A 23,173-nucleotide genomic window follows, 5' to 3' on the forward strand; every position below is an offset into this window, starting at 1 on the left:
TCTTTTAGCTGCTTTCTTTTCAAACACTATCTAATACTTTAATGTTTGCGCTGCTCAGTTCCAGTAATAATTGAGTCATTTTCTTTTTTGGACTGATTTAAAAACATGTTATCATCTTTTATTTTTCATTATTTATCTCCATGGAAATTAAACCAGCTCTCATGTTCCTGTCTACAGAGGAGGTGGCTTCCCCCACAGACCTGCAGTTCTTTGAGGTTTCAGAAAAAAAAATTGTCCTGACATGGACGGGACCAGCTGGCGATGTCTCAGGTTATCGCGTCACCGTTGTCCCGCTGGATGAGTCTGGTTCCCCCCAGAGAGAGATGACACTGCCTGTCAGTCAGAACTCGTACACTGAAGTGACTCATCTTCAGCCTGGAACACTGCACCGTTTCAGTGTCTACACCATCCACAACGGAGAGGAAAGTTTACCACTTATTGGGGAACAAACCACAAGTGAGTATGACAAATACCATCACGTTTGGAGGGGAAATTAACACGCGAATAAAAAATAATGTGGCTTTGTCTCGTCATCTGCTGGACAAAGATTTGAATACATGTTGTATTTTGAAAAAGGTTGTCAGTAAATTATATTATGTAAAACATGAAACCACAACTCCAGTCATTTTTTTTCAACAATTGCTTATGTAACAGTGTTTATTGACTTCTCTCCTCAGAGCCCGATGCTCCGACAGATATCCATTTCACCAACGTGACTGAGGACAGCGCTGTGATTCTGTGGTACGCACCGCGAGCTAAAATCACCGGCTACCGTCTGTTCCTCACCATCGAGGGCTCGAACCCGAAGCAGCTGCGCCTGCCGGGCCGGCTCACCGAGTACACCCTCCTGAACCTGAAGCCCGATACAACGTATACGGCGACACTGCACGCAGAGCAAGACAACACACTGAGTGAAGGAGAGTCTGCAGTGTTTACCACTAGTGAGTCATTCCCTCCTTTACACAGTACAGATTCTTATACCCACACCAGTGTGTTTATATCATTTCTTTTAATAAGTGTACATAATTAACCCTCATTCAAATGCACCTTTTTGTGTTTGTAGACCCTCCGATGGGTAACGCTCCACATTTCAGCACTGACGTCACAGACACCTCTATCGTCATCTCCTGGACTCCAGTCCCTCGCATCGGATACAAGGTACAGTGGAACCTATGATGTCATATGCTGAGTGTTTACAATTGTTTGGCTAGAATAAACAATTTTTCAGAATCATTTCCCTTCTTTGTAAAGAACATTATTCTTGGCTCAGGATCGGCCCCGTTGGACTAAGTTAACATGGGAACTCCAGGCCTCAGGGATTGATCTTATTGGTCAGAATATGTCACACTAGTGATGAGAATGTTCTGCCGGTTTCCATCTTCTTGGGAAAAGTTTAACCTCTGACCTCTACCTCCTGTATGTTAACCCATGCCTTGCTCTCTGCATATATCTCAGCTGACAGTACGCCCCAGCCAGGGTGGAGAAGCCCCCAGAGATGTGACCTCTGACTCAGGAAGTATTTACATTTCCGGTCTGACGCCAGGCGTGGAGTACACCTACAGCGTCCAGCCAGTCATTAACGGCCATGAGCATGGAACCCCGATCACCCGCCGCGTCGTCACACGTATGTATTAACCAACATCTGCTGATTTCTTTGTTCCTTCTCTCTCTCTTTCACTCTCTTTTCCTCAGCTTAATTAATGCACCTCTCCTTCCTCACCAGCTCTGTCTCCCCCTACTGATCTCAACCTGGAGACCAACTCTGGAACCGGAGAGCTCACTGTCCAGTGGAACGGAGCCAGTACACCAGGTACCCTCAAACCTGATGAACAACAAACACACGATACAAACTCATATAATTCAAAGATTGAACATTTGGCCCCTGGCACTTAAATACTCAGGACCTGATTAAAACTGCAATTAAAGCCTTGTAATTTTCGTATAATCCTGCTGACAGTCACAGAAATGCCAGTGAAAACATGACTTCCCTGGTGGAGGACGGTGTAATAATCCCATCTTCCATCCTGTCTTACCTGCAGAGATCACTGGCTACAGAGTCACATGCACCCCCACCAATGGCCAGCAAGGAAACAGCGTGGAGGAGTTTGTGGAGGCCGGACAGAACTCCTGCACCATCGACAGCCTCAGTCCTGGAGTGGAGTACAATGTCAGTGTTGTTACTGTGAAGGATGATATGGAGAGTGTTCCTGTGTCCACTACCATCACACCAGGTGGGTTCTTGTGCAACTCGAAAATGCTCTGACATAGAAGATATTGGTGTGAGTTTGAAGTTTTTTTTTGTAATTTTATTGGGGATCTATTTTTGTTGCACAGTTGGCAGGTAAGAGCGAAGTGTTTTACAGAAGCAGCACTTCTCAAATACTGCATCATGCTGGAAGTTGACGTATGGACTTTCAACAGTTACAAGCTCCTTTCTGTCAGCGTTGCTGCTCTGACCCTTTTCGACCACTCAAGTCTAGAAGGTTCCTTTGACTATAGTTGTCAGCATAAAAAAATCGTATGATGCATGACCTTATTTTCAGACTTACTTAAACATGGCGTTTAGCCGCCCAGGCAGCACAGAGGTCTATTGTGATGACAGTTTGAGGGCAGCTGGTTCAGTCGTCCATTTTAGCTCTGGCTTGTTTGAGCATCCACACAGACACAATTAACCGTGTCTGGAGGTGTGAAACCAGCTGGGTTGGGGTTCGGTGACAGAGGAGGCTTCAGAGGCTCCCTGAACCTAGAAAGTTCCTGTGGTCGAAAAGGAGCAGACACAACACCAGCAGCTGTGAGAACTATGCATAATGGTACCACGACTACTTTGCAACACTAAAGCTTCAGTTTCTGGGTATTAATAACTACATTTCAATGAAAGTACTTTCATGAAATCTCATTTTTAACCTCACTAATGTGTCAAAGGAAAAGCGGTGATGAGCTCTTCCATTGGTGTGACACGTTCTCTCACTGTTCTATGTTCTGCTCCTCTCTCCTTCCGCCTCCACCTCCTGTTTGTTTGGTGTTTTCTGTTGTCTTGTCTTTCCCCTCCCCCTGCACCATCCCACCTCAGACATCCCTAAGCTGACTGACCTTGACTTTGATTCTGTGAGCGACACCTCCATCAGTCTCCGCTGGTCGCCACTCAACGCCACGGCCATCACTGGTTATCGCATCACAGTGATGGCAGCCGGCGAGAGCGTGCCCATCTTTGAAGACACGGTGATGCCGACGACTGGACAGTATACAGTCTACGGGCTGGAGCCTGGTATTGACTATGACATCAGCGTGATCACGGTGACGGAGAACGGCCTGAGCGAACCCACAACCATCACACAGCAGACATGTAAGACCGACGCTTCATCCTTTAAAAATGCACTTTTTAAAATTAAGAATTTGTGTCAGATTGCAAAGTTGCTGTATGTTCTTTAGTGTGTTATTTGAGAGGGAGTCATGCATCACATTGAGCCCCATTCACCAAATGTTCTTTTGCACAGATTTGATACAGTTGAGACTTTAAGCCCTCAGTTTTGTCTTAAAGACATGAAAACATCCCGACAGCTTCTATTGTGTGTCTCCCGAAAAAGGAAAAGCCCACAGTGAGAAGCAGAACCAATTTCATGAATGAGGCCCATTGTGTGCACAGACTTTACATCCCATTAAGCTTTGCATCAAGCTTTCAAAGCGGACCTGTAAAGCTGCTGATGTAATTGCACTTCATGCTGTGTCAGTTAAATGATCCGCTGTGTACACGTGTCGACCATGTGGTTTGAGTTGGAACCTTTTCACACTGAGGCTCGTTTTGCTCCCCGGTGCACTTTAACGATGTTATAAAACTTGAAATATCGATTTACACTGACACATACATAAAACACAGACACCTTAAAGATGGTCCTATGGTACCATATCTTTGTTTTTTGAAGACATTTCTCTCTTTTGATCATACTGTATTCCTTTTATACCAGTTCTCTGATCAGCGCTCTCTTGAGCCATAACAAAGCGACTAATATTCTGAATCGCTCTTCTGTTCTTAATAGCTGTGCCCGCCCCCACCAATCTGGGCTTCGGCCAGGTTGGGCCAGACAGCATTGAAGTCACCTGGGTCTCTCCTCATGTTCCCAACCCTGCTGACATCAACAGCTTCCTTATCAGGTATGACAACATAAATAAAAGGTTCATATTTAGTTCCAGCACCATCTTGTGAAAACTACAGTACCCACAGTGGATGATGTCATTCTTCAGGTATCACCCCATTGACGATGATGATGAGAAAACAGAAACCAGCGCAGGCGGGAATACTAACAATGTGGTGCTGAGGAGTAAGTTATTGCAAAAGCGCTTCATGTACACGGTGTCACAAATCACTGCATTTGTATTAACATCTTCTTCACTGTGGACAGATCTGCTGCCAAACACGGAGTATCTGGTGAGCGTGGTGTGTGTTTATGACCAGAGAGAGAGCTCGCCGCTTGTCGGTAACCAAAGAACAGGTAAGAGAGATCGGAGTAGAGCCAATGATCGTTAATGTTTTGTTGATTTTGTTTTTTTCTTTCTTAAATTTCCTCCGTGCTCTCTGCCTCTCCCGTAGCTGTGGATTCACCTGTGGCCCTGCGTTTCTCTGAGATCTACACCAACTCCTTCACCATCCACTGGCTGGCCCCCCAGAGCAAAATCACCGGCTATCGTATCCGTTACCAGATGGTCAGCGGTGGGAGGGCCAAGGACGAGAGGCTGCCCCCCTCCAGGAACCACTTCACTCTGACAGGACTCAGCCCAGACACAGATTACCTGGTCAACATCTACGCAGTGAGCGGGACTAGAGAGAGCCTGCCTCTCACAGGGCAACAGAAGACAAGTATGGAACCTTGCAGTTCCTAAACCGTGTTTACATACGACACCAAAACTGTCTTGACGATGGCGATTGTCTTGTTGTTCATCTTTATTTTGTCACTTTTCCTCCAGTCTCTGACGCTCCCACTGAGCTGGAAGTGCTAGACACCAGCCCCACCAGCATCACTGTGCGCTGGGACGCCCCTCCTGTCACTGTGCGCTACTACAGGATCACTCATGGCGAATCAGGTGAGCTGACAATACTCAAACAGAATAGAGTAACCCAACTGGCAGTAAATTAGCATCGAGTTAAAACACTGATTATCATTCCTTGTTCATCTTATTATTTTTCTCCTCATGTGTAAATGTTTTATTTAGGGACCGTAAGTCAGCTTGTTGGTGAAATAGTTTTTTCCACACCCGCACCAACCGTGGCAGGCCGTCCGCGTCATCTCATAAACACTTTCTTGGCCATAAAAAATTAGTTCTGTCTGTTCCTCGATTATCTCAACAACTGTTCATCCAATCCACGTCAAATGTTGCGTGAGCTTTGTTGCCGTCGTCATTATTGGCTGCCGAAAGTTGTTTTAGGACCACAACTGTGTCTGTGGGGAGATGAAGGGATGGGACCTGGACTAGTAATAATTGCCAAATTATGAGCCGGTGACTGAGATGACAATCAGGATTCTGGATAGCTTTGGTAAATGACATCATGACACAATTTATGGCAACGCCCCTCAAAGAACGAATACTGGTATAGATGGGGAGGGCTGGCAATGGAGTACTTGGAGTATTCGCTCTGACTGGATTAAGTCCCTCACCAAGTCAGTGCCCATTGGTCAGCGGCAGATTGCAGTGCTTGGATGCACTTGTTACACATTGGACGCCATTTCACACAAATTTCTTGGAGGAGAAAAATTTAAAGTGATATTTTATATCCACAAGGTCAAAAGTTAACTGACATAGGTTCCGTTAACATTTCTGACATCTCTTATTCAGGGGGTCACAGTAATCCGAAGGAGTTCACCGTCCCCGGCTCTCAGTCCACCGCAACAATCACTAACCTGAATCCAGGGACCGACTACACCATCACTGTCTACGCTGTCACGGGTAGAGGAGACAGCCCTGCATCCAGCACGCCCATCTATGTCACACACAAGACAGGTACATATGCACACAAACAAACAAACACACACACACACACACTCTCTCTCTCTTCTCTGAAAAGAAAAACAAGTCTATTTCTATCATGCCCCTCTGCAGCTTTCTCCTCCTCATCACTCTCTCCTCCTCTCCCAGGCATCGACTCTCCCTCGGACATGAAAGTGATGAATGTGAATGACAACAGTGTCACAGTGAGGTGGAGCCCAGCTCAGGGTCCAATCAAGGGGTACAGGGTGACCGGGGTCCCCAGGAATGGTCAAGGTTCATCTTTCACAGAGGTGGTTGCTCCTGGTAAGGTCATTTTAGAGTTTGGCCAATCAGCATTTGACATACAGTCCTGGTTCTTTACACTTAATTGAATTTGAATCTATGTTGTCTTTTTTGGGGGGGGAGTCCTGTTTTTGTAAATTCTTGCTTCTCCTTTTGCAGACCAGACAGAGATTACGTTCTCAGGTCTGATGCCCACAGTGGAGTACATCGTGAGTGTTTATGCTCTGGGTCAAGATGGAGAGAGTGCCCCTCTGGTGGTGAACGCTATAACAAGTGAGTGCTTCCGCCATATTAGAAAAGTTCAGTTTCCTGTTCTAAAGCCAAAAATATGGATCATCTTACTTTGGATGCGTTTTCGTCATATAGTCTTGATATAATATCTTAATCTTTCAGTTAATTTACCAATATATGTGCCCCCCTCACATTTAGATGTAGACCATCCCAAGGATCTGACCTTCTCCGACATCGACTCCACCTCACTGCGGATCACCTGGGACAGTCCTGAGGGAATTGTCACATCGTACCGGGTCTTGTATTCAAGTTCAGAGGAGGGTGAGCGAGAGCTGTGGCCTGCTCCCGTAGGAGACGCCGAGTCCGCTGTTATCTACGGTCTGCAACCAGGCACCGAGTACACTGTGAAGGTCATCGCCCTGCACGACGGCACAGCCAGCACACCGCTGGTCGCAACACAAGCTACAGGTATGGAAGATCTAAACATTATACAATTGTGCTAAATAATATATTGATAAGTAAAGCGAAACATGTATAAATATCCCATCTCCCTCTGACTATTTCTTTTTCTTTCTTTCATCCCAGCCATCTCACCCCCGACAGACCTCCAGTTCTCCCAGGTCAGCCCAACCTCGTTCACAATGCGCTGGGCCGTGCCAGGTCAAGAAAACCGAATTACCGGCCTCACGGGTCTCACAGGTTACCGCGTTGTGGTGAATCCTAAGAACAAGAGCGGACCCACCAAAGAGATCAACCTGGCCCCCGACAGTACGCAAGCACACATCTCCGGACTCATGGTGAGTGTGATGACTCCACCTCTGCTCAACAGACAGGAAAAAATAAAATACAACAACACATTTTAGTGAGACATTCGACATTTTAGCAGAGAATCAGCTTTACAAGCTGAAAATTAGAGGTGGAAGATTCCTCACATTAACGATAGCTTTAGGGTTCTGTAATATTTGATGTATTCTATGATAATCTACATTAAATCCTGATATCTGTGCAGCTGAAGCACAAAACAAATCACCTACATGTTCAAAAAGTAGAAATTATGTATTTAGTCACCTCATTATTGTCAGTTTCATAGAATTCAACAACCAAGATTTTATCAGAAATGATAAACCAAATGGCGACTTTATCATATAACAAGAGCAAGCATTGCAAAAATATATTTTTATTTTACTGAAAATCCGTTTAACATCTGGTGAACATAGATCTGATTGTGCATTTGTACATTCTTCTGAAATAAATTAAGAGTTGTTGTCATCGGTACATTCATGGGAAAAACCCGACAAAAACTTGGAAAGTCATGAATAAATACTTGGTAAAACAGCACGTAAAGTACATGATGTGTAGTTGCTGGACTGAAATGAAAAGGCCAGATGTGAGCCAGCTGAGGTGTGTCATTTAAGGTGTGAACACACTTGAGGAATTATTAAGAAGAAAAGGTATCACAGTCTAAGTATTTAATTTAGCTTTATGATATTTTGAGTAATAGAACCACCTAGATTTGGAACAAACATGCACAGAGGTGGAGACGTGTGTGTACTAATCACCACTTTAATAATATAAAAAAAAACAAAAAAACACATGCATGAAATAATCGACTGTAAAGTTGTGGCCGCATGAAAAATGTGAGGTTATTGTTACTGACTGAGGTGCTTTCATCTCTTTTCTTTTGTCAGGTTGCAACTACTTACGATGTGCACGTTTATGCTCTGAAGAACTCCCTCACCAGCAGGCCGGTCAAAGGAGAGGTCACCACACTGGAGAGTGAGTCTCTCCTTCAGATATTATCGCAGTCGAACAGATAAATGCATACTTCAGACACATGAAGGCGGAGAGACAAAAGCCATCATAGCTGACAATTAGCTGTATACACTTCCTGTCCAAAAATCCACTCCTGTTCATCCAGTTTGCATTAAGGGCTAATAAAAACACTGGACAAAGTTTTAAACCTGAAAGAAGCAATGAAAAAAGTGTATTGAAGTGTTAACCGTGACAGAAGAGGTATGTTTGCAGGACTCAATCAATGACTAAATGCTTTTATGAACAGTTTCTAGTGAATGTGTTAAAAATTAAAACAACTTTTTGCTGCCCCCCCCCCCCCCAATCTGCCCGCAGACATCAGCCCCCCTCGTCGCGTACGCATTTCTGATGTTAATGACTCCTCTATCACTCTGACCTGGCGCTCCAAGACTGAAACCATCTCTGGCTTCCTGGTTGAGGTCACACCCACTTCCTCCTCAGGCCATACACCCATTCAGAGGACCATTGGTCCGGACTCCCGCTCTTACACCATCACAGGTCTGCTGATATGATGATGGGAACACACAAAAATATAATTAAATGATCACCTGATTCATAACATTACTACACACACACACACACACACACACACACACTGTGTGTACGTGTTCTCTGGTTTACACATCTTTGTCTCTGCTGCAGGTTTGGAGCCTGGTACCAATTATAAGATCAACATCTACACACTGAAGGGAAATGGACGCAGCGCTCCTCTTACACTCACCGCCCCCACAAGTAAACATCCGCCTGTAGCTTCAGTAAACAATAATAGTGTCTTACTTTTAGGGACGGATGGCAAGAATTCTAGTAAATGTTTGATTTTACAACAGCATCAGCAATCTTTTCATTATGTTAAATGGCCAAAATGAAATGAGTGATCATGTCCTCGTGTGTCTCTTCCAGCCAAACCGGTAGTCATCCCACCCACCAACATCCACTTCACCTCCCTGAACCCCACCAGCATCTCTTTTACCTGGGAGCCGTCCCGCAGCCCTGGGGTCACTGGCTATTACGTGACCTATGAGGAGGCAGGAGGTTTGCCTCGTGAAGTCATCCCAAGACCCCACGCAAGCCAGAGCTACGCCACCATAACCGGTGAGGACGGAGTGCCAGTCCACATGTTTTATGCGTCAATAAGAAACATTTCTAACTTTTAATTGATGTGTGGTCTTAGGTCTGAAACCGGGAACTGAGTATGTCATTAAGATTGTTGCCCTGCAAAACGCTTTGAGGAGCACGCCTCTTGTGGGCAAAGCCAGAACCCGTAAGTATGCTGTTCATCTGCCTTTGTCCTTGTATAAACGCCTCTGGGCAAGACAGAAATATTACAAAAGCATCATATTCTGCAGCAATTAGGTCATCCTACAACTACCTTGATTATGAGGCTTTGATTATGCCTGTTAGTGATGACTGTTGTAATAAGTAATCATAAAAATAAATCACTCTCTACTAGTTTTTTCCTGAAAGATGTCCAAAAATTAAAACTTTGACAACAATTATTTCTGAGGGGAAGAAAATACAAGCAACTGCAGTCTGAGATCTGTGTTGCGCTGCCCCCTGGTGTCTATTATTATTATCCCTTTGAATATATTGATCATCATTTTTATACATTATATAGTATATAGTGCTTCAAACATACAGGGACACACATATATTTTTGTTTATCTGACTTCTCACTAGAAAAACAAACAGTTGTTTAATTGGCTTCAATAGAAGCACAGTGTGAGCCAAGCCCGTTTCAGAGGGTGGATCTGTGTGTTTGCATGCTTCCAACTGTTGTCTTCCTGTGTTTCTTGTCTAATCAGAACCAACTATGGACCATCATCTGCTGGTTCCTGAGCTGCCTCAGCTTCCTGTCCCTCACCGACCCACCACTGACATCTTGGATGTTCCGGAGTCCTTCAATGACAAGATGTAAGCATCTGATGAAACATGATGGAAATCTTTAAATAAACACCGGGCTTAAAAATACCTACATCATGTCATTTGCATCTCAACTTGCTTCTCTTCTTTTTTTTTTTCTTTCTGTATTCAGCTTTGACTCAAACTATGTCCACTTGGCTGGCACAAGTGGTCAGAACCATCCTGGTCAGCAGGGGCAGCACATCTATACTGAGTACCAGAACCTGGGCCCTAATAATGGACTCCATGTCCCCCATGGTGGCCCAAAAGAAGGCCAGAGACCCACACTCAGAGAGCCCCTGGTCTACATTCCTGTGGCCGGCCCTGATGGGAACAGAGTTCCCCTGGTTAAGGTGTGTGTGATTAAATCAAATGTTGAAAAATCACTCAAACATCTTATTAAAAAGAAAATAAGGAAATATGGTATAATACAATCGCATTCATGTTAAGAAGTGACAGCCGTTGAAATCAACTGACCGAAAGAACCTGCATGTCATAAATTCACATGAAGGAAAAACTGCCTCCATAATTATGAAATGTGTGTTTTTAATTTGTGATCACTTGAACTGATATTTCTAACTTTAAGAACACTTGCAGAGCAAGTCACTGCTGGTTGAGACCTCACCGTCACTGTCTGCTCTCCCTGGCTCTGTAGGTGAGCGACACCCCTCTGCCAGGTCTTGCCTTTGGTTTCCCTGACAACGAGACCGATTTGCCACAAGAAGCCCAGACAATCACGACCATCTCCTGGCAACCCATCCCCCAGACCTCAGAGTACGAGGTGTCCTGTAATCCGATTACGCACCTGGAGGAACGAGGCTTTCAGGTACACACACACACACACACACACATAATGTGTTCACTGCTCGGAAGGTAACACAGTCTCCCCCTCCTTGTAGATGCGCCTTCCTGGCACGTCTGATAGTGCAACATTAATTGGACTGACATCTGGGGCGTCCTATAACGTTGTAGTGGAGGCCATGAGGGGCGGGGCTAAAGAGAAGGTTCTGGAAGAAGTTGTAACCGTCGGCAATGCTGGTACAGTAACTCCCAGTTCCTTCACAGAATGTCCTTAGACAGATCCAAAGATGATGCCATATTACTTCAATATTTAAATTAGGGGTAAGTAACATCTCACAGTCTTTATACTTCTTTCTTCCGCCCCTTAGTTCCAGGCGACCTCCCCATTTCCACCAACCAGGATGTATGTTACGACACGTTCACACAGACCTACCATGAGGTGGGCTCGGAGTGGGAGCGCATGTCCGAGACGGGCTTCAAGCTATGGTGCCGCTGTCTGGGCCTGGGAAGCGGCCATTTTAGGTGTGATTCATCCAGTGAGTGGCTCAATAACCCCAGCATGCTTTGCTAATACAGCACACCATGGAATCTAACCTCAGATGATTCTATGTGATTAATGGAGAGTTTATAAAGTGACCGAATGGAACTGAAAAATTCTACCTCGTTGGATAAAGTAGAGGTTATTGTCAGCGGCCACATTTCGTTTTGATAAGTTAGACTTGAGGAGCCAAAACAATTTGTCATACCTGGATCGAGTAACTTTCATCGAGGAGTTTTTTTGGTTTTGTTTTTTGAATTAAATCTTCCATTATACACATTATAAATTTCTGAGCTATAGTAGAATAAAGCCATAGAATTGTACACTTCTATGTGCAACATTAATACAATCTCAGCATGGGCAGCTTTGACAAAGTAGGAGGTTCATGTACAGCGAAGGGCTTTTTACATTGTCCTCATACTATAGCACAACACAAATAATCACGAAACCTAAAAAGTGTGTTTTTTTTCCCCCTTCAAGTTACACCAAATAGGTGTCAGGAACTCACAAAGATGTTTGTCTTTCCTGTGTTACTTTTGCATGATTCTGCAATGCAGAATTAGCTTGCCACCTATATTTAGCTTGAAGCTAACAGTGACCGCTGACCAAAAATTGTCAGTGGAGCTCAAATGAAAGAAGGATTATAGCAGACGATACGTGCAAGAGTATACAAATGGACAGTTTTGTTGATGTTAGCCGTCAGTCTCCATTCGCTTCAGTCTAAATATACGTGGCTGGCGCTTTCTGTTTTCTGGAGGCATAAAGAAGTGATTAAGGAAGGAGGAAAAAGTCCTTGTGAGCTCCAGACCCCTGTCAGTTAGAGTCTACTGAAGCAGTTCAGTCTGCAGTCTGCCCATGTAGGTCTAGTCTCAGCAGAGAGCACCGCTACGCTAACCCAGCCCTCCTCTCAGTTATTCATATTGTTCATACGGCTAACAGGGCAATATGAGATACTGAGATCGTCAACAGCCCTGCCACTCTACTGTGTGTGGATCTATGTGTGTGTTCACGCTGGTTTATTCTTAGGAACATGACCCCATGTTTCAAATACAAATGTGTGTTGTTGTTGTTGTTGTTTTTTTTTTAATTGATTGTGATTTATACTGTTTGGACAAGTGTCTCCCCTGAATCACGTGACGCCTCCCCAGGGAAAGCTTTTATTTGCTTTCCACATTAACTGACGATCCCTTGACTCTCTATTCTTTCATTCTCCTAATTCCACTCACCTTTTTTTCTCTTTTTCTCTCTCTCTCTACTATCACCACTCTACCTGCTTCTTTATCCTTTCTTTTTTTTCCTCTTAAACCTCCCTTGCTTCACCAGAGTGGTGCCATGACAACGGTAACAACTATCACATCGGCGAGAAGTGGGACCGCCAAGCTGAGAATGGGCACATGATGAGCTGCACCTGCCTGGGCAATGGCAAGGGTGAATTTAAATGTGAACCCCGTAAGTGTATACACACACACACACACACACACACACACACACACACACACAGGGCATTTTCATTCTTTGGGTGTGCTGTTTAACATAAAGTGTATTTCAATCGCTTACATCCTGACCTCAGTTTTAATAAGTTCCTGTCATCATTCACTAGATGAGTCGACTTGTTACGATGATGGGAAAATGTACCAGGTGGGAAACCAGTGGCAGAAAGAATACCTGGGGGCCATCTGTACCTGCACCTGCTATGGAGGACAACAGGTGGGATGCGCAGCCTCTGCTACTTTATTGATTATTTTAGCATAAATTCTGATGGTTTTGCGTAGCTGTGGAAGAGCAGAAACTGTTTGTTAGCGCTACATGATCTTTTTTGTGTGGTTTTTCAGGGCTGGCGCTGCGAGAACTGCAGGAGGCCGGGTGTTCAGACTGATGTGGATGCTGAGCTGCTTCCCCCCGTCCACTCAGATGTCTTCGACCGGTACAGAGAAAACGCTCTACGCAAACTGGTAAGTGTCTGTCCATGAGTTTCACTGTGGGACTTCACCTCCATCCGATCCAAGCCTTCTCTATTTAACTCACCTCTCTCCGTCTTCCCCAGAACATCCAGTGTCCAATTGAATGTTTGAGGCCGGACTTGCTTGCAGACGCTCAGAGCCCATCAAAGTAGAAAAGAACGGACGATGAAGACACCTTTACAGCGTTGCCACCACTTCAAGAAGGACGCTTCCTCTCGCTTCTATATTAAAAAAAAAAAGACATTTCTATCAAATCAATGCCTTAAAGGTGTTTCCCCTCACCGCATTTTAGTGCCTTAATAAGACTTTTCCACATTAAGCCTGCGTGCCTCTGCCCATTCACCTCTTTTATGATGGCCGTGAGCTTCCCTCCATCAGAAGCAAAGACGTCTTCATCGGAATGATTATTGTCAATAATCCGCCAGAGCACAAACCCTGCTGCCCGTCACCTCAGACATACTGTACACACATGCACGCACACCAGATGCTGCTGTACTGCATCTTTTTGTTTGAATGATTTCAAAACCCTTCATGACTACGGAGCCCTGGAGTGGCCTTACAGACAAAAAATATATATATATATGTAATTTTTAATTTTTACAGGACATCAGATGTAGCTTGTTCCCAAAATTCCACAAGATATGAAAAAAAAAACTTAAAATAACTAAATTGCAGGAACAAGATATATCTTTTAGCCTCAAAATATATATTAACTTTATGCCCACAAAAAAAAAAAAAAGTTTTCTGTCTTTACCTGCTCCAGGATTCTGTATGAGACAATTCTTTTATAATGTGTGTAAAAATGTAACAGTAGTTACAAGAACATATAATTGATACATTTGTAACCGACTGTGACTGTTGAAAAGATCTTTTCTAATAATGATACAGGGCATTTTCCTGGTTCTTTAGTTTTGTTTTTTTTTAATGAATCAAATTTTAAGTTCCAGATACGACCATTTGATTTAATCAGTCTGTTTTTCTCAACATTCTTTGTACTTGGGGAGACGGCAATCCTAAAAGCTGTGCTGTCCGTGTCCTCTCTGTGGTCAGTATTCAAGAATGATCAGAACCAACATTTCTAGGGAAAAAAAAGCACTGCTACTTTTAAGTTAATATTTAGACATGTTGCCTTGCTATTGTACGGCACAGGTTCTCTTCACCATGTTAATTTTATTCTGCGCATTCACCTGACGCATCTAAAGCCAAAGTTGACTGACCAAAAGGTAAATATTAACCTGTTGTTTTAAAAATGTATTAGAAGATTCACCATTATTTTGAGGTGAGATGTATTTTAATTTCTGAATTTTTTTTTTTAATTAATTTCTTTTATTTATCCCTTTTTTATTCAGGCATTTTGTTCAATGCTTTTTTTGGGGGGTGTACACTTTGTTTGATTTACTTGTTTTTTTATGGTTGGTGCCAAACTGAACTACTGTGGACTGAATCTTTTTAATAAACTGACAAAATCCAAGTTTTCCCTCTTTCTTGTTGTGCTGGAAGGCTAAAAACGTGTCTCAGTGGAACTCTGTGGTGTTCCCAGGAATACTGGTCGGCTGGCTGAAGATCAACATATCTGGCTTCACCACCACCTGAGAAATCTTGCCCAAAAGGCTAAAAGTGTGTTTCACTGAACAAGTTTGTCCTGCAATCCAATCCTGTTCGTGCTGCTGACACTTCACCTTCACAAGGCCAAAAGTATGTTGTGTGAGGTCACAGGGATACTGAATTTTGGTCACCAAACTCTTTATCCTTTAATCTTTGAAACCGAATTGACACTTGTTAAAAAAAAGGGGGGGGGGGACGACGACGACGACGAAATGCTAGCAGTATTCGTTAGCCTGTTAAACCAGAAGGAGCTTAGTTTGAAAATGTGAGAACAGAAATGCAAGCGAGAGACGCCGACAAGACTTCCTGCCAGAATGTCTTTAGGACACAAAGCTGTTGTAATTAGGTTCATGTTGTAAAGAGTTATAACTAAACCATAGCCACCATGTTTAACCAGAACCAGGGGTGGAAGGTGTACAGGGGAAAAAAAATCTACTTAAGAAGAAGTACTGTTACTTCGGTGAAATTTTACTTAAGTCGAAGTAAAAGTACTGGTGTAAAAATTTACTCAAGTAAAAGTAAAAAGTAGCTCACTTAAAATGTACTCAGAGTAAAAGTTACTTTTGAAGTTACTTTTTTGGGGGGGGTGGGGTGGGGTGTCAGGAGTTTGTGCGGCAAACCATTAGCCACCAATGCTATCGAGCTGTTCGTTACCTACCTGTAAGGTAGCATTGCTAATATACACGTTAATGGCAACGTTAGCTACTATACTGATTTCTTGATTTAACGGAACGTTATCTTACCTGTGCCTGCTTGCGCAGGTTTGATGCCGAGTTTTTGAACGCAGATAACAAAGCTGACATGTTCCCGTCTCTGCTCTTGAACTCGAAAATGTCTGTCCAATTTGGCCAGGCATTCATTTCGTTTTGTTCATCTTTGCCTTGCTCCTCGGCAACTTCAACCGTATCCGTTTCAGTTGAATTCATTTTTGAAGTTTCTGTGTCATACGTTCAGTCTCCGATGTCTCGCGGTAAGCGGCTGACGTCACTAACGTGCACCTGGGCTGGGGCAGACGCTGGCTCGCGCTGGCTGCAGCTGTTGCCAGGACGACCTTCGAGAAACAGTGGATTTATTTTACTCTTTAACGGAATCGATTTAAAATGTAGCGAAGTACTGTTACTTGAAAAAAAAAAACTTAAGTAAAAGTACAGATTTTAAAAAGTACTCGAAAAAGCAGAAGTACACAAGACAGCTACTCAATTACAGTAACGAGAGTAAATGTAATTCGTTACTTTACACCCCTGACCAGAACCCAACATGGAAATTTAGTATTATGGACTAAACAAAAGCAGTTATTTTGTCTAAAGTTAAATCAAAGCAGTTATGTTGCTGCTGAAATTATCAAAGAGAAGAAGAAGCATTTTTAGCTTCACGTCAGTTTTCACGGGGTTTTGTAAAAAAACTTCTCTAACAGAAAACTCTTTCTGTCAGAGAAACGAACTAGTCCCAACCATAGTCCCAAGTCTCACAAAAGTTACAGGCGACGTGCACTTTTATTCTGAAAAGTGGACCGGAAAACCTGACGTAAATTCTGTTCCTCCAGAATAAAAGCAGGAATTCGTTCTGAATGAGTTTATGAGGGAAGTGTAGATTAAATACGTCAAATCTGTTAGAAAAACACAAATACAAGAAGGTGTCAGATGTTTAACTTGCTTTACTGTATTTGTGTGTTCCCTCAAGGAGAATAACTGTCACTTAAATTGTTGACACCCAATATGATTATTGATATAATGATAGATCCCGGATATATGAAAGTTGGCATTGCAAGAAACTCGTTTACTTGTCTATTTTACACCCGGTATGCGCTTACTTTGATGTTGACGCTTTTATTCTGAAGTTTTAGGAGCGGAAGTGGAGAATCCCGGCTGCAATTAACGCGGAATACGACGGGAGTATTTTTCTCTTCTCCTGACCAGTGGTCGATGTAGCTGAACTTCAACATGGAAGGAAACATGGACAACGTCTCCATTGACAGTTTGATCCTGAAGCTCCACGACGTCAACGCGGTGAAGTTCGGAGATTATAAACTGAAGAGCGGCATGATGACCCCAATCTACATCGACCTGAGGGTCCTCGTGTCCCATCCAGCACTCATGAACCAGGTAAACACGTGCTGCTGGCCTCAGAGAACCTAAAGACCCCCCTTTGCACGAAGGGCATGACCCTGCCTTGAATAATCCGGGTTGGAGGGACACATGAGGGACATTGCGTTGTCCTCGTAGTCCAGGTAGAATCGTATCTCGGATTACGAAATGAAAGCGATGCGTCACTGGCGCGCTTCCTCCAGTTGAGCTGGTTTATGTGTCAACTGGGGGTTGGGGTTTGTGTAAACGTGCTGGTAAAACTACACTTTTAACTGGCGCCGAATCCACACCGTCGCTGCGTAAACTGGGAGCGATCCTGTTAATCTCCCTTGTGCCCTCAAATGACCTGTGGGTAAAGTTGGCAAACATGGCGGTTTGTTGGTTTATGGGGTATTACACCGTTGATTTGAGCCGTTGCTTTAAACACACGCACTCACACACTAACTGTCAAATGAGAGCAAACTTAAACATTTACTCAGACCAGCTCTCTTCTGGGTTGTTTTCAGGTAATTTGATCTGTTAATTAAACCATAACATAAAGTTTTGTAGGCTTTGCTGAGATGTGATGATAAAATGCACAACAGGAGTAGCATTACAGGACCTGGATCCTGAACCACCTCTCTGGCTCCTAAACGCCCCTCCATCCTGGTTTATCTGCAGGTGTCCAGTCTCATCTACCACCGGGTCCAGGAGCAGGGTTTACAGTTTGACTCGGTGTGCGGTGTTCCGTACACCGCCATGCCGCTAGCCACCATTATCTGCTCCAGACATGAACTGCCCATGCTCATCAGGAGGAAGGAGGCCAAGGACTACGGTAGGACACCATATATGCTGGTAATCCACAGTAAAGCCAATACTGGAAGGCATTATGAGCCCCGCTGACATCCTGGTGGATCCTTGTTTACCATTTTGAGAAAGTGGTTCGTCGAAAATATGAAATAGTAAAACCTCCCCTCAAGACAAACTACCTTACATGCTTTGTTTGCTGTTCATGTTGACTTGATGGCTGCAACCTATAGTCGGCACATGAGACCAGCCTGTGGTTCTGTACCTCTGCTAGGAACCAGGCGTATGGTGGAGGGCCTGTTCCAGGAGGGAGACATCTGTCTGATCATTGAGGACACGGTCACCAGCGGCACCAGCATCCTGGAGACGGCTGAGGTGCTCTACAAAGAGGGACTGAAGGTGCAGTAGCAGCCTGCTGATGCGGCAGCACGACGGCCATGTTGGGTTTAGTTCTCTGAGAAAATGCTGATTGGTTTGAAGGTGACAGACGCCGTGGTTCTGATGGACCGAGAGCAAGGTGGCGTGGAAATGTTGGCGTCTCAGGGAATCCGGCTCCATCCCATCATCTCCATGTTCAAGCTGATCAACGTGCTACTGGCCGGCGAACGCATCCATGCTGAAACTGCCCATAAGGTCCGCAAGTTCATCACGGAGAACAACACTTTCAGGTACCATGTGAGGGAACTGCACGGAGCGGAATTTGAATCATGTACTTTTGGATGGGTCTGTTCACTAACAAACTTCATATGTGTGTTTGGAACTTGGGAACACGCCTCTCTCAAGTCCCAAGGTGGGGAACGGCAATAGCGCTCCCGAGACCAAGAAGCCGTGCGGGGACCCGAACGCGGAGCTGAGCTACGCAGCCAGAGCCAAACTGCCTGGTAGGTTCCGTTCCTGCTCAGTCCAGCAGTTCAGATGTTGCAGAAGGCCGCATGAATTTTCCACCACCAGTTTGTTCCACAGCTGGAGTGTTTCTGGTCACTGGCAGCGGATTCTCCGGCAGGTCAACATCATAATGGTCCCAGTAACCCGTGAACGGGATCCATCCAGGAATACATCTTGAATCCTCTGCAGCACTTTATAGACAATAGAGTACTTCGTGGATGGCGCGTCTCATTGTGCGGTCCTGTGAGTCAGTGCTGCCGTGGCTCAGCCGCTGCACGCTTCCCCTCACTGACACAATGGCGTTAACTGTCCCCGACTGTCTCCTTAGCCTTGTTTAGCCGCTTGTTAGCAGCATTTTAAAGACACATAAACTCTCCCGTCTTGTGTGCAGGTGTTCACCCGCTGGCGTCCAAGCTGCTGAGGATCATGGTTGAGAAGGAGTCCAACCTTTGCCTGTCGGCCGACGTCACAAGCAGCGAGGAGCTTCTGCGGTTAGCGGACTCTCTGGGTCCGCAGATATGCATGCTGAAGACCCACGTGGACATCCTGACGGTAGGCATGAGGACGATTGAGCAGTTACCAGGAGAAATCTGCCAGAACAAAGAAGGCTGATGATTGTCGATGCTGACAGGACTACACGGCCGCCTTCAGCCAGAGCCTGCAGGCTTTAGCCGAGAAGCACAACTTCCTCATCTTTGAAGACCGCAAGTTTGCCGACATTGGAAACACAGTCCGGGATCAGTATGAGGGTGAGAGGAGTCTCTATGTGTCACTCCAGCGTACCATCACTTTACTCCAAGTAACAGTAACAGTGGTTTTTGTCCTCCCCAGGTGGTTTGTACCAGATCTCATCTTGGTCCCACATAGTGAACGCCCACGCGGTGCCAGGGCCCAGCGTGGTGAAGGGCCTGAGTTCTGTAGGGAAGCCTCTTGGCCGAGGCTGCTTGCTCATAGCACAGATGAGCTCGCAGGGCTCGCTGGCTACTGGCGCATACACAAAGACTGTGGTAAGTGTGTGTCTGCTTCACGCCGTTAATGAGGCGGTTCAGGAGGTAGAGGTGGTTGCTCTCCGGTCCTGGGGCTCGGATCTCCTGGTCTACGTACACCAGTCCTTCTGTTCTGTCTGTCCAGGTTAAGATGGCAGAGGACGAGATGGACTTTGTGATTGGGTTCATCTGCGGCTCCAAGATCAGCACCAGGCCGGAGTTCATCCACATGACTCCTGGGGTGCAGATGCAGGCTGGAGGTGACTGAGAACACACACACACACACACACACACACACAGGGCGCCAGCTACAGGATTGGTGTTTTACACTTGTGTCATGAGAGATAGAGAACAATGCTGTTATGAGACAGAAAACTGTACATCAACTTGGCCATGTATGAATCCTCAGGGATTGATTGTCGTGGGTTAATAATATTTTTGCCTCTCCATGACTCCCGCTCATGTAAAGGAACAGGATTAACAACTCGAATCCTGTACTTCGATCGTCATCGTGTCATTTTCCATCCAACACAAGTGTCTCTCCAATTACACGGTCTGCTGGACTACTGATTCAGGATCCATTGTGATTTTGATGGCGATTCCTCACGTTTTGATGTAGTAACTCATCCTGATCTGCAGGTGGTGCTGTAGCACAAAAAATGCCTGGCTCTTCTGCCAGGAAAAGACTTGACATTCATTTGTTTGGCTTCCTCTCCTGCAGGAGATGTGTTGGGCCAGCAGTACACCACTCCAGAGGAGGTGATCTACAGCAGAGGCTCTGATGTCATCATCGTCGGACGGGGTATCCTGAAGGCCCCTGATAGGCTGAAAGCTGCCGAGGCGTACAGGATGTCAGGCTGGAAGGCTTACACAAAGAGACTGGGCGAGAGTAGCCAATAGGAGCTGTGTTTGAATCAATACCCATATAATGAGGACCGTGTTCCCAGGAACACCAGAACACACACAGAACCACTTATAGATGTGAGTCTGTGTATCACACTGCCAGATCAAATCACACACATGCAGGAATGAGCCCTGAAACCAGGAAGTAAGTCCACATCGCTGCTGTCGGGTTCCCTCGTCTCAAAGTCAGCTGGATTACCGGTGAAATGCCTGAAATCATGTCGGTGGCTCAAGCTTCCAGATATTTCAATTTATTTTGTTCTACAGCACGTGATATTGAAGTAAATGCCACACGGGTAAATTTTGAGGCCTTTTAATGTGTCATGAGAAATGCTCTAACCGGCTGGAGGCTGTCGTGAGCGTTAAACAACATCACGCAAACATCAAGAAATGCAAAGCCTGTCAAAATGTAGAGGTCGTCAAGGATCTTATTTTCTGCAGTGATACAATTTAAGAATCCCTGGCCTTCCGTCGAGGGAAACCCTGACGATGCTAACTTCCTGGCTGGCCTACAACAATGGTCGCTCCTCTGTTTCTACATATTTCCTTGACCCGCAGCTGCTAATGTTCACCACTCAAATGTCCGGTAATTTTCATTCTGTCGGGCTAACAAGCTGCTAAACTTTACCTCATATCTGGTGAATCTGATGAGGTCAAAGATTATCACGGAAATTAGTATTTAGTTAGTTTTTTTAGTTAGAATTCACCCCCCCCCCCCCAGCCTGCATAACACTGGCCTAAGGACGAGGGTGTCACAGACAAAATAAGGAGAACAAGAAGTAATAACGGGTCTGTTTGCAGCACAGAGGAGCAGCTTTCATCACTTTGCTGCCCAAACAGAAATTTGAAGACGTCTTCAGGGTTTATATGGGCATTTAAAAAAGAAAAAGGAATTTCTGCCTGGCATTTTTTTAAAAATATCCATCCATTTTCTACACTGCTTATACGTTAAGGGTTTTGGGGGGTGGGGGGGCTGGAGCCTCTCCCAGCTGACATCTGGCACGAGGCAGGGTTCACCCTGGACAGGTCACCAGTCCAATCGCAGGGCCATCAGAAATTAAATAAATTCAGATAATCTTGGAAAACTGCTGCATGTTGGGGTCTAATGTTTGTAGGTCAGTCAAGGTCGAGTCAGAACGATAGACTCTGATTACCAGTGATTACTTGAATTCACTACAAAGGAAGCATACAGGACAAAACCGCACGTGAACCCTGATGACCGTTAACGTACGTACACGTGGCAGAGCAGCAGCTTTTAAATCCTCTGAATTCTCTGCTGATCACATGATCAGCCTGATGCATCACACGGGGGACGGACGACCGGTGTCTGATGTTCCGAGGTACGCCAGCGGTTTGGTTTGGTGGAACTACTTTCTTCGCGTGTATCTTTGACCAACTGCAATAACTTGCGTTCTGAATCACATAAAGAGCCGATTGAAAGTTTAGTGACTGAGGTTTCTCTTGATGACGTGCGTCTGCCGTCCATGTTACTAACATGAAATACACGCCGATTACTTGTTTTAAGAGAGAAGAATTCATTTGTACTACAGGCCCATTGCAGGACAATTGCATACGTTTGATTATGTGTCCAAAAACACAGATGCTACCTGATGAATGGGGTGTTTTTTCTTTTCTTTTTTCTTTTTTTAAAGAATGGACTCTTCTCAGTGATTACTTAGTTGATAGAAACGTTTATCTCATGTCTTATTTTTACTCGTACCAGCTTTCAGTAAAAATTTAAAAACTCAGTTAATCGTGTGTGTTTTTCTTATTATGGCCCCAGATGTGTACAGGTGTGTGTGTTCGTGTGTGCGTAGACTGGAAAGCGTCTCTGTGCTCACGTTCATCTCGAGAGAATGACTCGGGACTTCAGTTTGGAGGCTCGTCAACTCGTGATGTGAAAAACTGAAACCCTACATCATCAACTTGTGGCAGATCAAATTTAGAAATGCTGGATGATTTGTTTTAGTGAAGGGGAAGGAGAGAACTGACCGTATGAATAAAACGTTTTGTGTGGATACATTGTTTTGGTAACCACAGAAGAGCTTGAGGGCACCTCTGAAAGTGCACACGTCTGCCAAGGTGAGTCAAACCCAGAAAACGAGAAGCGGTGAAACCTATTTGAAATCATGAAAGAGCGAGAGTGCGACTTCACGGTGATGTCAGTACACCTCTTGTGTCCCCTAAGTGGCCCCAGAGAACAGTTCTGTTCATGAAGCATCATGAAGACAAAACACCGTAATACCAATAAAAGATTCCTGTGCGTTGTTATTAACCCCTGATCATCCACCAGCTGTGCACTGAAGTTTTGTTCAGTTAAATTTTAATGTAAATCGAAGGAAACATGATGTCACGCTAACTTCCTGTAACCACGCGGTGACGCCGAGGCTTAAATTCAGCTCATCTTCAGGGCGGGACTCA

At 44.8% G+C, this 23,173-nt stretch overlaps 2 protein-coding genes and 1 long non-coding RNA gene across 4 annotated transcripts in view; 2 read left to right on the plus strand and 1 right to left on the minus strand.

The window, feature by feature from the left end:
- Nucleotides 1–15,064, plus strand: part of fn1a (fibronectin 1a) — a 31,781-nt gene extending 16,717 nt beyond the window's left edge. Inside the window, exons 19-49 of one of the 2 annotated variants that reach the window (XM_086219745.1) lie at nt 178–456; nt 678–941; nt 1,064–1,158; nt 1,456–1,624; nt 1,724–1,810; nt 2,040–2,231; nt 3,071–3,343; nt 4,035–4,149; nt 4,240–4,316; nt 4,398–4,487; nt 4,586–4,852; nt 4,960–5,076; nt 5,827–5,991; nt 6,127–6,282; nt 6,421–6,534; nt 6,691–6,960; nt 7,078–7,289; nt 8,181–8,268; nt 8,620–8,802; nt 8,947–9,036; nt 9,205–9,396; nt 9,476–9,565; nt 10,107–10,215; nt 10,337–10,556; nt 10,859–11,029; nt 11,103–11,241; nt 11,373–11,540; nt 12,866–12,991; nt 13,143–13,249; nt 13,375–13,494; nt 13,587–15,063. In XM_086219745.1, coding sequence (XP_086075871.1) covers nt 178–456; nt 678–941; nt 1,064–1,158; nt 1,456–1,624; nt 1,724–1,810; nt 2,040–2,231; nt 3,071–3,343; nt 4,035–4,149; nt 4,240–4,316; nt 4,398–4,487; nt 4,586–4,852; nt 4,960–5,076; nt 5,827–5,991; nt 6,127–6,282; nt 6,421–6,534; nt 6,691–6,960; nt 7,078–7,289; nt 8,181–8,268; nt 8,620–8,802; nt 8,947–9,036; nt 9,205–9,396; nt 9,476–9,565; nt 10,107–10,215; nt 10,337–10,556; nt 10,859–11,029; nt 11,103–11,241; nt 11,373–11,540; nt 12,866–12,991; nt 13,143–13,249; nt 13,375–13,494; nt 13,587–13,655 — 4,814 coding nt within the window. In that variant the 3' untranslated portion in view covers nt 13,656–15,063. Of the gene's footprint in view, nt 1–177; nt 457–677; nt 942–1,063; nt 1,159–1,455; nt 1,625–1,723; nt 1,811–2,039; nt 2,232–3,070; nt 3,344–4,034; nt 4,150–4,239; nt 4,317–4,397; nt 4,488–4,585; nt 4,853–4,959; nt 5,077–5,826; nt 6,283–6,420; nt 6,535–6,690; nt 6,961–7,077; nt 7,290–8,180; nt 8,269–8,619; nt 8,803–8,946; nt 9,037–9,204; nt 9,397–9,475; nt 9,566–10,106; nt 10,216–10,336; nt 10,557–10,858; nt 11,030–11,102; nt 11,242–11,372; nt 11,541–12,865; nt 12,992–13,142; nt 13,250–13,374; nt 13,495–13,586 lie in introns of both variants that reach the window. The other variant, XM_086219744.1, reaches the window with a different exon arrangement.
- On the minus strand, nt 193–16,349 carry LOC147251812 (uncharacterized). The gene is made up of 5 exons (XR_015118687.1): nt 15,852–16,349; nt 13,568–13,724; nt 2,550–2,754; nt 2,034–2,150; nt 193–1,822 (listed from the first exon to the last, which is right to left on the minus strand). It is a non-coding gene; the product is annotated as an uncharacterized LOC147251812 (long non-coding RNA).
- A 596-nt stretch (nt 16,350–16,945) lies between these two features.
- On the plus strand, nt 16,946–22,349 carry umps (uridine monophosphate synthetase). The gene is made up of 10 exons (XM_086219755.1): nt 16,946–17,210; nt 17,853–18,006; nt 18,253–18,377; nt 18,459–18,646; nt 18,762–18,859; nt 19,255–19,415; nt 19,495–19,612; nt 19,695–19,870; nt 19,995–20,109; nt 20,571–22,349. The coding sequence occupies exons 1-10, from the start codon at nt 17,049–17,051 to the stop codon at nt 20,747–20,749; spliced, it is 1,476 nt and encodes a 491-aa protein (XP_086075881.1). The 5' UTR covers nt 16,946–17,048; the 3' UTR covers nt 20,750–22,349.
- The last annotated feature ends 824 nt before the right edge of the window (nt 22,350–23,173 follow it).

This window comes from Aulostomus chinensis, chromosome 12 (assembly GCF_037954235.1).
Source record: "Aulostomus chinensis isolate RoL2024-O1b breed Wild chromosome 12, RoL_Achi_v1.0, whole genome shotgun sequence".
Lineage (NCBI taxonomy): Eukaryota > Metazoa > Chordata > Actinopteri > Syngnathiformes > Aulostomidae > Aulostomus > Aulostomus chinensis.

Excerpts from the sequence above, each read along its gene's own strand:
- umps (XM_086219755.1), top strand. The coding sequence starts at position 17,049 with ATGGAAGGAAACATGGACAACGTCTCCATTGACAGTTTGATCCTGAAG. Across the intron at positions 19,613-19,694 it reads AGTCCGGGATCAGTATGAGG|GTGGTTTGTACCAGATCTCA; the intron begins GTGAGAGGAGTC and ends TGTCCTCCCCAG. Across the intron at positions 20,110-20,570 it reads GGTGCAGATGCAGGCTGGAG|GAGATGTGTTGGGCCAGCAG; the intron begins GTGACTGAGAAC and ends CCTCTCCTGCAG.